At 37.7% G+C, this 12,022-nt stretch overlaps 2 protein-coding genes across 4 annotated transcripts; both read right to left on the bottom strand.

Moving 5' to 3' along the window:
- Positions 1-1,054: 1,054 nt before the first annotated feature.
- LOC148158416 (F-box only protein 6-like) lies at positions 1,055-5,237 on the bottom strand. The gene is made up of 6 exons (XM_088007198.1): positions 4,902-5,237; positions 2,862-3,114; positions 2,653-2,767; positions 2,460-2,555; positions 2,239-2,374; positions 1,055-2,167 (listed from the first exon to the last, which is right to left on the bottom strand). Exons 1-6 carry the CDS (start codon positions 4,956-4,958, stop codon positions 2,021-2,023), a joined length of 804 nt encoding a protein of 267 aa, XP_087863324.1. The 5' UTR covers positions 4,959-5,237; the 3' UTR covers positions 1,055-2,020.
- Positions 5,238-7,862: 2,625 nt separating this feature from the next.
- On the bottom strand, positions 7,863-11,260 carry LOC106922246 (F-box only protein 6-like). Of its 3 annotated transcripts, XM_014994499.2 has the most exons (7): positions 10,363-10,786; positions 10,107-10,215; positions 9,363-9,666; positions 9,157-9,271; positions 8,969-9,064; positions 8,732-8,867; positions 7,863-8,659 (listed from the first exon to the last, which is right to left on the bottom strand). In XM_014994499.2, the coding sequence occupies exons 2-7, from the start codon at positions 10,185-10,187 to the stop codon at positions 8,513-8,515; spliced, it is 879 nt and encodes a 292-aa protein (XP_014849985.2). In that variant the 5' UTR covers positions 10,188-10,215; positions 10,363-10,786; the 3' UTR covers positions 7,863-8,512. The 3 variants fall into 3 exon arrangements, with proteins under 3 accessions (XP_014849985.2, XP_087863320.1, XP_087863319.1); XM_088007194.1 differs by lacking the exons at positions 10,107-10,215; positions 10,363-10,786 and adding an exon at positions 10,882-11,260 and having other exon boundaries at positions 9,363-9,607; XM_088007193.1 differs by lacking the exons at positions 10,107-10,215; positions 10,363-10,786 and adding an exon at positions 10,912-11,258 and having other exon boundaries at positions 9,363-9,640.
- Between the last annotated feature and the right edge of the window lie 762 nt (positions 11,261-12,022).

Genomic DNA, 12,022 nt, shown 5'->3' with positions numbered 1-12,022 from the left:
TATTTGTTACAATATTCAACTTTGCTGTCAACAATACATTTAAAAAAAGCCTCCTTGAAAAATGGGGTTAAAACATGAACAGCTCCCCGAGTTTGTTTTTTGTTTTTCATTCAACGCGCCCCCCTGCAATGGCACTGCGCCGCCCCTAGGGGGCGCGCCTCACACATTGGGAACCACTGGCTTAAAGTAAACGCCGACCACCAGATTACATTTTAAATTTATACATAGGACATATAAGATCATCACATCTCCTAGTTGTGACTTATGCACACTAAACACTCCGGGATCATGTTTATGAATATATAAATGTGATTATCCTAGTGCGACGGCTTTCCAGAGACAAATTTCCGCCAATTTGAGTGATATGCTTTGAGTCAGTATTTTATTGCTGTCGTTTCCAGATATTGGGTGAATCTGGCGCTGGATGTGGCTGTCATTGCATTGAGTTAGAGACTGCATGCCGCTGTTAGATCCACATTAAGTTTTATATATTTATTGAATGTTAACTTTTTCTAAATTCCTCTAACATTAATCTGATTTCTATCTCTTGTCTCCATCATACTAATATGACATGTTGCATTGTTTCATTTTCTCCAAAACTGAGTTTTCGGTATTGAAAGGAATACAATACATTGCACAGCATTATGTAAAGTTAATTTTAAAGCATTTCAACTTCTCATCTTGCACAAGTAGTAAAACAACCTCCAGATGGTGGGTACTTTGTGTCCCAGAGATAAACCGGCTTTGGTCCAAAAGGTGCAAATCGACCAACTCCGTCAGCAGGAATTGACCAGAACTCTCAAGAATCTATTGTGAGAAGGTTGTGAAGGAAACCCAAAATGCTTTTGACCCACATCACACAGGTTAAAAGACAAATATCCATGATAAATGGTCAGATTTACAAAATCAAAATTTACATAATGTTTTGTGATACTTAACATGTGAAAACTGAGTTTTAACCATGATTCATAACACAGACGAAGGGGAAAAATATAACTGTTTAAAAACATGAGAATCAGTGTGTTTTGAAACAGTACAATGACTGCAACAATGGTTTATTATGCCAAAACCTTTTATTGAATCGGAAGCTTTTGTGAACTCTCTGCTTGATCATATTGTCATATTATGCTGCCACAAAAACTGTGATAATGAATTCTTCACACAGGTTTCAGAAGTAATATCTATTTAACAATGCAGAGATCTATGTTTACAAACTTGCCCTATTATGATCCACTTTTAACAAGGACGTGGCAAAATATTCATTTCAAATTGCAGTATACTATTAACATTGTTTTTAAAGGGACGCCGCTTTGACAGCTGCATAACACGAGGCTGTTTTTTGCAAACCAAGTATACACATTTACATAAAGTGCAAAGTTTGACGTTTCTCTTCATTCATAACACCACATACTTAAAGGCATCATAACCATGAATACATATTCAGTTAATATGTCAGAAAAAGCAGATGGTTGCATTTAATACATAGCGGTTTGTAAAAAATAAATGTGCAAATTAGAAAAAGAATAAAGGTAGTGGTGTTGTCTTCCAGAACAGGTTAGATACATACATTTTAAACAGTCTTGAAGCAATTCCAACTATTTATGTTGCATTGTTTGTGTTAGTAACTGTTTAATTGACAAATGGACTTTTGATTAAGTAAGTTGACAAAGTTCAGGAGTACGACAGTGTGTCCAGTTCTAGTGACAGAGAGTAAGTGCAAACCTTTTACATTCAAGTTATAAACAAAATTAACTCACTTTATGCATAGTAAAGCATCCTTGTACGATTTAGACATATTTTGAAGCATGTGTGTGGAGGTCATTTCACAAAATAATAAAAAAATTGCCATCTGAAGATAATATAAGAATAAAATCCTTCCTGACTTAAAATGTTTTTTTGTCAGTACATTACAGAATGTCTGAGTTAAGATAGCTTAGAAGGACAAAAGGTTAAGATTTTTCCTAACTCAAGTACTCAAAGATGTTCAGAGTTGTCTTCCTAACACAGTCGTGTAAATAAGCTAGCTGTCCAATGCTGGACAAATTTCAACGCAGCTCTCCGTTACACGAATGCCAAACCATCCTGCCCAGAACTGTGTGTCTTTGCCACCATGGGTGAAACGGACATATCTCACTCCTGGTCCGTAGTCCTTGAAGACATACTCCATCTGAAAGAAGAAATAACATCAGTAACGTGAACTTATTTTCCTCTGCAGCTCCATTGATCTTTGTAACATACTTGATGCCACTGCTCATCATTCCACTGTGGAATAGTAACGTCCTGAGGCCTGAAGTTCTTCAGAACATTTTTCTTGTGATCTAATAGCTGTACAGAAATAATGTAGATGCTTCCACAATCCGAACGCGCCCCATACCTGACAACGGACAAATATAAGTTAAAGTTTTCTCTTTATTTGAGAAAAAAAAAAATCATAGATAATTTATGTTAATTTTTCTCACCAGTCAGATATCCGGATAGGCGGCTGGAACTCATCCATAAATGATTGGCTGTAACCTTCCTTCATCAGATCAATCACCTGCACTTTTGTGCACCAACTGCAGACAAAAAGTTGTATTCACTTACCGGTAATTAGTAATTACAAGTTCATTTGTATAAACACATGAAACATTTCTAGCGCTGGTGAATTCTTACTCAAACGAGGTCACATAGTTTTTCTGGACTGCTGGATTTGAATGTTGCACCTTAGATCCCTCTATGGTCCACTTATCTCCACCGTTCTTCAGTATTCTCCAACTTCGAAATTCATCTAAGAAAACAAAAGATGAGTATCTGTGGCTTTTCTAAGATGTAGCAGAAAAGTAATGCTACTGCATAACATTAAATACTTTTTTAATTTTCACCTTCTGCTCTTGGATTCTTTATGAGATTTCTCCTCTTCTTGCACAAGAAGTAAAACAACCTCCAGTTGTTGCTGGGTACTCTGGAAGGATCACGGAGGTGATATCCCTCTCTCCTACATCTTTCTCTCCAGAAAGACTCGCTGTCGGCCACAACTTTCCACTGGCGGCACACTAATCGACACACACACACCACGTGTTGGGGGGGCAAATTTAGGAAGATTTCCTCCAATATTTCCAACGGAAGAGGGATGACCTGACAAGACAAAAACTTTTTTTTTTAATTGTTTGATTTTATTCACAGACATTAGATTAAGGATTTATGGATTTTCTTTGTACTGCAGACTGCAATCTTCAAGAAAAACACAAGAAGTTTTTTTTATTATTATTATTTCTTTTTTTATTCTTTACTGTATTAGGACAGTAACAACTTCAACCTGGAAGTACACAAAATAAATGTCCACTCATCAATTGCTAAAACTTAAGTGGGAAATTTAGAGTAAACCTGGGAAGTTTCAATTAATTGCAACATTTGTTTATTTTATTTATAATATGTGCTCCTTTTTTTATCAATCTTCATCCCTCTGTTTGAAAGTCTGTTGCTGTATCCTGAACACATCTTCAATAAAATAAAAAGTATATTATAATTCTAATTAATTTATTTTTTGGTATAACCTATACAGCGGATACAAAAGGTCCACATACCACTCTCCAAACGCTAGGTGTTTATACACATCACAACGATGGAAAGAAATGGGACAAAGATAAATCATTTCAGATTTAAACGCAATATTTATCCTGTGCTATTCAACTGCAAAGGTAAAGCTGCAAAAAGTGAAATAGTTTCTATAATTTGGTAGCATAAGTGCGCACAGTCATAAGGAAATTCTTCACTGAACCATTTTTTTTATTCGATTTCAATCATGCCTTACTTGCCAAGCATGGTAGTTCATCTGATTATTTGTAAAAGTCAATTGTCGTAGTGAGATTTTCTTGATTTACTTTTTCTTTCTTTAAATCTCGCATAAATTTTCTGTTTCACAATTGCAAAATACTAAACCAAAACTCCTGAACTCCTTTGGTTTTGGTGTGCAAACCCCTGTAGGGAGAGCAGCTTCACATCCAGGACAGACAGGTTCTGCCAGACCTTCAGTCCATAGAACATGTGATGGTTAAAAACCTGATAACAGAAATTGTGCAAGACTTTACCTAAGTGGGAAGACATTTGTTCCCACTACACTTCATTACTTTTAAAACTTTTTTTTATTTTTTAGCACCATCTAGGTACAACAAAGTTACATTTTCGGAACCATTACATTTCACATCTTACTATTTAAGATTTTAAAATTCATTTCCAGTTTTCTTCACATACTGTGTTTTGGACACAGTAATTCTTTTGCAAAAAACACATTTGCTTTAAAACGTCTACTAAAAATGAGTTTGTTGCATATAGTAGATAAATGTCGTAACATTATCACTGAATAGTCAATGTTATCAATGAGACCACAATCTTCCATTTTACAAGTCTATAATCCTCCAATTTATAAGGAGGCTTCATAATGCAGAGCAGGACCAAAGAACAGAACTTTAAACATATTTTCCATCGAACATGTTACTGTGGAATATTATTATCTCTGCTGCCTGGAAAAATGGCGGAGAAGTCTTAACCAGAGAGACTGACTCACTTAACGGAGGTATTTCCCGTCCACAGTGGCCCACATACCACTGGCTGATATTGCTGGACGGAAAAGTCCTCAGAATATCTCTATTAGCAATAACGCATTTCTCACAGGTCGGCTCACACACTGGGACAACATTTACGCTTTAATTATTAAAGCAAAAACAAGATTTAACGTGACTTTTTCCTTGTGTGGAGAGCTCCACGGGGCCTCAGAACTGAATTTAATCTCATAAACAAAAAATGAGAATTTATTTATTTATTGTCAGTGGCTCTGAGTCCCATGTGGGTAGTGATGAGTAACTTCAGTTCAGAAGAGCTGTTGTGAGTGGCTGCGTGTGTTCCGGTGTCTCAAACAAACTTACAGGTTCTCCAGAACTTCGTATCGACGAAGATGAGTTTACGCTGTATTTTGTTCCCATTTTCGTTCCAAAAACACGTCCAAACCTGATGTGTTTTACGGAGGTCTGTCTACTGAATCAGCAGCAGACACCGCGGTAAAAGAGAAAGCGTCACTCAGGAACAAACACGGAAGTGCAGTAGAAGCCGAGATAAAAACCTAAAAACCCTCTAAATTCAAAAAGAGAATAAACACGGAAACAGGTAACATTTTTAGCGTTACCTTTTCCAGACAACTCCTCAACTACGTTGTGTAGTTTTATCTTCTTCTTCTTTTTGTTATCGGTTTTACTGGCGGTTGGCAACAAACTGTTGGTAGCATTACCGCCACTTACTGGTATGGAGTGTGGTTCGTGACGGTCTAAATATTTATCCACATCCTACCATAAATTCTATCTAAACATGCACTCACACATACACACGTAAAAACACATACGTGCTTATGCACAATTTTGTATGCCATTCTTCTATATTATGCACACATTCACAAACACACCTACTATAATCAAATTCTACTAAATAATTTAGTTTTCTTTAGAAATCGAATAATTATTTGCTAGTTTTATCAATTTCAATATGACTCATAAAAACGTGGATTAGCACGGAAGTACGGAAGCTCGTAGAGGAGATTAGTTTTATTATTATTATTATTATTTTGCGATACGTCACAAAGGTTCTGCATTCCACGCAGTACGTATGGCATCTTGAATGCTGAAACCCTTCCTGCTATAATATGAGATTTTTTTTTTGCAAGGGTTCTCCATAATATCTCGTTAGTGAGATATCTGAAGTTTTATATATTTTTCTTTAGAATGCCAATGCACCACAAACGTGTGCAAAATTCAAAAGCAGAACAGATAAAATATTTCATCTCTTTCTATCCCTTCTAAGACATCAACAAAAACGTTCCGTTACATGGAAAGACAGACAAACTTGCATTCAAATTATTTAGACTGCCCTGCGACAGACTGGTGACCTGTCCAGGGTGTACCCCGCCTCTCGCCCAGAACATTAGTTGGAGATAGGCACCAGCACCCCTCCTGACCCCACTAGTGACAAGGGTGTATAGAAAATAAATGGATGGATGAATTATTTAGACTATTTTTATATAAATACAAACATGGTATTTCACGAGGGAATAAAGTCATCTGATGGTTTTGATTGTTTCTTTTTTTTGTATTACTAGTCTAAATGGTTAATAAAATCTCGCTGTCGTGTGCAGTTCCATGCACCTTACACAAACAAACCAAAATAAGCAATTAATAGAAAGATTTTCAACCAGTTTCTGCATCAAAGAGTTAAGAATGTAGAAATAAGCTTTGCTGGGGCTCTTTAAAGGTGTAACTGTGTGAATAGATATTTGTGACTGTACATTAAATAGAGACCAGGGGGGCAGCTTTAGACTGTTTTAGAGCACTTCAGTGGTGTAGACCAGAGGCGGGCTTTGTGGGAGGTAATGCACGAGTCATTGTCATTCAGATGCTGGGTGGCAGTGGTGGAGGACAGGGAATGGGGGGAGAAGGGTCTCATGCTGCCCCTTGATGAGATATGCCACTTTGGGCTGTTACTATGTAGCCCATGCCCGAAACAACCACCCCTAGGGTGTATTTGCTAATTTACTGCAAGGGACTGCAATACTTTAGTGAGATACTGCAAAACAAAAAGATTCCTCAGTCTCCTAGGGGGCTCCTGTCTGCACCGCAAGATAAGCTTAAAACGTCTTCTTTAAAAAAAATAAAGTTTAACTTGTACATTGCACAGCATTATGTTAAATTAAATTTAAAGCTTCTCACCTTCTCACCGTGCAGAAGAAGTAAAACGACCTCCAGTTGCAGGATACTTTGAGTCACAGAGATAAACGAGTTTTGGTCAGTAATGTGCAAGTGGACCACAGAACAAAAACCAAAGACTTTGTGAAGATGCTGACTGAAGTAAAACGCCTCATGCACCAATATGAGCTAAAAGACCACTCAGTGAGGAAGAAGCCTTAAATTTAAAAATAAATGTAAAAAGCCAGACTCCAGTTTGCAAATGCACAGAGGGACAAATACATTCATTTAGTCTGATGACTAAAGTGGAAATGTTTGCCCATAATGACCAACATTACATTTGGAGGGAAAATGGGGATGCTTGTTCCCTGCTTATTGTAAAGTAGGGAGGTGGCAGCATCATGCAATGGGACTGTTTTTCTGGAGGAAGCAGCGGAACAATTCATAAAATAGATGATATGTAGAAATATTGAAGCAACATCTAAATTCAACAGACAGGAAGTTAAAGTGTGTGCATAGATTGGTCTTTACAGCCCAAGTTACACAGAGGCTTAAGGACAACAAAGTCAGTGTTTTGATGTGGCCATCTCAATCCTATGAAGAAGTTATGGGTAGATCTGAAAATGTGTGTGCAGGTAGCCTGATAGAAGTTAAGGAAACCCAACAGGTTTTTGATCCAAGTCACTCAGTTAAAAGACAAATATCCATGATATTGGCCAAATGTATGTAAACTTCCGAATTTGAATATTACAAAAAAATCTCTAAAAAATATTCTTGCAAAGTTTTCTGACGTTTAGCGAATGGAAATAATTTAAGTAATTCTACCTAAAACAAGAGGTTCAGTTTGATTTAACTTCAGATAGTCAGAAAATAAAGGGTGTCTTTATGAGGTGTGTGTAAACTTCTGTTTTCAAATGTATTTAAATATACAGAAAAAAAAATCTGCTATTTCATAAAATAGTCAGAGGACTTTAGCATTAAGATAAATTAATGCTAAATGGTCATTTTTGCAAAATAAGTTACACCACCTTATGTTATACTTGCATTTGATAACTGAATTTTTATCGTAATTCATACACATCATACTGACGGAATACAACTGTTTAAAAACTTTAGAATCAGCGTGTTTTGGAACAATACAATAACTACAACAATGGGTTAATATGCCAAAAACTTTATTGAATCGGAAGGTTTTTTCCCACCGAATTTGCTTGATCATATTTCTCGTAGGGTGTTACCACAAGAATAGTCCTTCACATAAAAAAAGGTTTCAAAAACAATAACTATTTAACACTGTAGAGATCTGTGATTACAAACACGTTGTCTTCCAGAACAGGTAAGATACATGCATTTACACAGTCTTGAAGCAATTCCAACAATTTCAGTTTCACTGGTTATGTTATTAAGTGAGGTAGGACTGTTTAATTGATGAATGGACTTTTGATTAAGTAAGTTAACCCAGCAGTACAGGGTGAGTGTGTCTAGTTCTAGTGTAACAGACGTAGAAATCTACAAGTTAAAAACAATCCTTGGTTGATTTTTGATCTAAGCTACAAAACGTTTGCGAATAACAAAATCTCTTTTTACGATTTAGACATATTTTGAGGCATGTGTGCAGGAGTCATTTAACAGAATAATTTGCCATCTGGAGACAATATAAGAATAAAAACCTTCCTGACTTGCATGTTTTACGTCAGTACATTGCAGGATGTTTCTGAGGGAAAATTGCTATGAAGGCCAAAAGGTTAAGATTTTTCTTCAATCAAAGATGTTCAGAGTTGTCTTCCTAACACAGTCGTGTAAATAAGCTAGCTGTCCAATGCTGGACAAATTTCAACGCAGCTCTCCGTTACACGAATGCCAAACCATCCTGCCCAGAACTGTGTGTCTTTGCCACCATGGGTGAAACGGACATATCTCACTCCTGGTCCGTAGTCCTTGAAGACATACTCCATCTGAAAGACAAAAATAAAATCAGTAACATGAACTTATTTTCCTCTACAGTTGCATTGATCTTTGTAACATACTTGATGCCACCGTTGATCATTCCACTGTGGAATAGTAACGTCCTGAGGCCTGAAGTCCTGCAGAACATTTTTCTTGCGGTCTAGTAGCTGCACAGAAATCCGATAGATGCTTCCACAATCGAAACGCGCCCCATACCTGACAACGGACAAATATAAGTTAAAGTTTCCTTTTTGTTTGACCAAAAAAAAAAAAAAAAAAAAAAAAAATCAGAAAAAATTCATGTTGATTTTTCTCACCAGTCGGATATCCGGATAGGCGGCTGAAACTCGTCCATAAATGATTGGCTATAACCTTCTTTCATCAAATTGATCACCTGCTCTTTTGTGCACCAACTGCAGACAACAGATTTTATTCACTTAATTAGTAATTACAACTTCAGTTGTATAAACACATGAAAACATTTCTAGTGCTGGTGATTTCTCACCCATAAGAGGTCACAAAGTTTTTCTTTACTGCTGGATTTGAATGTTGCACCCTAGTTCCCTCTATTTTCCACTTATCTCCACCGTTTTTCAGTATTTTCCAACCTTTAAATTCATCTAAGAAAACAAAAGATGAGTATTTGGATTTTCTAAAACATAGCAGAAAAATAATACCACGGTGTAACATTGAATACATTTTAATTTTCACCTTCTGCTCTTGGATTCTTTATGAGATTTCTCCTCTTCTTGGACAAGAAGTAAAACAACCTCCAGTTGTTGCTGGCTACTCTGGAAGGATCTCGGAGACGATATCCCTCTCTCCTACATCTTTCTCTCCAGAAAGACTCGCTGTCGGCCACATCTTTCCACTGGCGGCACACTAATCGACACACACACACCACGTATTGGGGGGGCAAATTTAGGAAGATTTCCTCCAGTATGTCCAACGGAACATGTCCAACGGAATGTTCCGTTGGACATTCCTCCAGTATGTCCAACGGAAGAGGGATGACCTGATAAGACAAAAACAAAAAACAAAAAAATTGTTCAATTTAATATGGAGCAGCGAAAGAAAATGGTGCAGATTAGAATTGCTTGACAACATCAAGAAAATGTTACTGGAATAATATCCCTGCTCCCTGGAAAAGGAGTTGAGCACTCTTAGTCAGAGGTCTCATTAGATCCATTACATGGTTACGGATCACTGGACATCCTTCCCGTCCACAGTGACACATTGACAAGCGCCCACACATTCGTCTCGCTATCTTTGCGGGGATTTTCCATTAACTTCCATTGATTTCTACAGCCTAACCAAAACTCAATTCAAACTTTAGTCCTAAAAAGTGAGATTTTTTTTTTTCCTGACCCTAGTATTTTTTCGCAGTTACCAGTAATTTGAATACAGAGATGTGGTGAGTGGCTGCGTGTGTTTCAGTGTCTCAAACAAACTTACAGGTTCACCAGGACTCTGATCCGGCGAAGGTGAAGAGCCGCTGCATGCAGTTCCCATCATGGTCAAATACATCCTCTTCATGTCAGTCTAATGACTGAGCAGCGGACCCCTTCAAAAGAGAAAGCGTCACTCAGTAACAAACAGGGAAGTGCAGTTAGGCTTGAGATAAAAGCAAACAACTCTCTAAAGTAAGGATAAAAGAGTAAACGCGAAAAGATGTAAATTAAAAAAAAAAAAAAAAAGTAGCCTTCCTTACCTCTTCCAGACAACTCCTCGGCTGTACAACTCCTCAGTTGTATTCTGGGATTTGATCAGTTTCGTTATGCGTTTCATGAAGTAGCACGGAACTAGGGAGCCCCACCTAGTTCCGTGGGAGCCCAGTTTGTTTTCTTTTACTTAGATACGTCGCAAGTTTCTGCCTTCCCAAGCAGTACTTTTGTGTTCAAAAGTACTGCTTGCAAAAAGTTTTGCATTCTCTCGTAAGCTACTAGTCGGTTCATGCGCAGCATCTTGAATACTAAAAGTGTTCCCGCTACAACATAACGGTTTTGTAAGGTTTCTTCCATGTAGGCTGTGTTAATATCTCCTTAGTGAGATATCTAAAGTTTCATATCCTTTTCTTTAGGGTACCAAAGCACCACAAACTTATGTGCAAAATGCAAAAGCAAAACAAGGTCAAATTTGAGCTTTCCATCTCTTGTTATCCCTTCTAAGACGAAGTTGAAAAATGAGTTGGAGTCGCCCTTTAGCCATTTCCGAATCAGAAACCAACTTCAGCTTCGTAGTTTCACCAGAACTCCGTATCGGCGAAGCTGAGTTGACGCTGTATGAAGTTCCCATTATGGTTCTGGTCGTCCTCTTCATGTCCGGGATAAACCAGAGTCTCGTGTGGTTTTAGTAGACAGCTGCCTGTCTTACACGGGTACAGATAGCCGCCTCTTCGGAAAAGACAGTAAAGCCAACCTGCACTCGATTTTGCCGTGCGCGACTGCACAGGGCTTTACGGCGCCCTCCTTTACATTTATAGTCTCCTTTCAAATAAAAGCGCACCTCAGGTTTATGTTGAATTCACACGACGACTATGGAAGTTTATGTTAAGTTGTAAGTAGCATACTGCGCATGTGTGAGATGTAAGGTAGTAGGAGGCGGGGCTAGAGCTGTAGTTTTTTCATTCGGTTGTGTGAGTAGCGCGGGAGACCTGAGTGAAGTTGGCCCCCCCACCTTCTTCAAATCAGACAAAATTGGTGTCAAACGTTTGTGCTACGTTTGTGCTGGTTTGTGCAGCAAAAAATTTTGTTTGTGCCACTATCATTTTAAAGATATAAAGAAATGTTTCCAGAGGTCATCCAAGGTCAACCAACCCCCCACAATCTTCAAATCAGACAAAATGGGTGTCAAACGTTTGTGCTACGTTTGTGCTGGTTTGTGCAGCAAAAAATTTTGTTTGTGCCACTATCATTTTAAAGATATAAAGAAATGTTTCCAGAGGTCATCCAAGGTCAACCAACCCCCCACAATCTTCAAATCAGACAAAATGGGTGTAAATCAACTCAGCTACGTTTGTGTTGATTTGTGCAGCAAAAAATTTCGTTTGTGCTGCTTTGGCTTTGAAGATATTAATGAAAGTGTAAAGGTCCAAAGGTCAACCAGTCCCCCCACTTCTATGAAATCAAACAAAATCGGTGTCAAACAGTGCTAGGTTTGTGCTGCAAAAATTTTCGTTTGTGCTGCTATCATTTTAAAGATATAAATAAAGTTGGATTTCATAAAAGTTGGGGGGCTGGTTGACCTTTTGACCTTTACACTTTCATTAATAGCTTCAAAGCCAAAGCAGCACAAACAAAAAATTTTTGCTGCACAAATCAACACAAACGTAGCCGAGTTGATTGACACCCATTTTGTCTGATTTGAAGAAG

The sequence above is a fragment of the Poecilia mexicana genome, unplaced genomic scaffold, assembly GCF_051168715.1.
Source record: "Poecilia mexicana isolate PSO_F unplaced genomic scaffold, ASM5116871v1 scaffold_7, whole genome shotgun sequence".
Classification (NCBI taxonomy): domain Eukaryota; kingdom Metazoa; phylum Chordata; class Actinopteri; order Cyprinodontiformes; family Poeciliidae; genus Poecilia; species Poecilia mexicana.
Note: the sequence above shows the minus strand (reverse complement) of the source record. Positions and strands in the feature narration are given on the sequence as shown.

Bases quoted from the DNA above. Each gene is read 5' to 3' on its own strand.
- LOC148158416 (XM_088007198.1), bottom strand. From the start codon at position 4,958: ATGGGAACAAAATACAGCGTAAACTCATCTTCGTCGATACGAAGTTCT. The intron at 2,556-2,652 runs GTAAGAATTCAC...TTTTGTCTGCAG, and splicing joins AACTATGTGACCTCGTTTGA to TTGGTGCACAAAAGTGCAGG. The intron at 2,375-2,459 runs GTGAGAAAAATT...GTCCGTTGTCAG, and splicing joins CCTATCCGGATATCTGACTG to GTATGGGGCGCGTTCGGATT.
- LOC106922246 (XM_014994499.2), bottom strand. From the start codon at position 10,187: ATGAAGAGGATGTATTTGACCATGATGGGAACTGCATGCAGCGGCTCT. The intron at 9,272-9,362 runs GTGAAAATTAAA...TTGTTTTCTTAG, and splicing joins AAAGAATCCAAGAGCAGAAG to ATGAATTTAAAGGTTGGAAA. The intron at 8,660-8,731 runs GTATGTTACAAA...TTTGTCTTTCAG, and splicing joins ATGATCAACGGTGGCATCAA to ATGGAGTATGTCTTCAAGGA.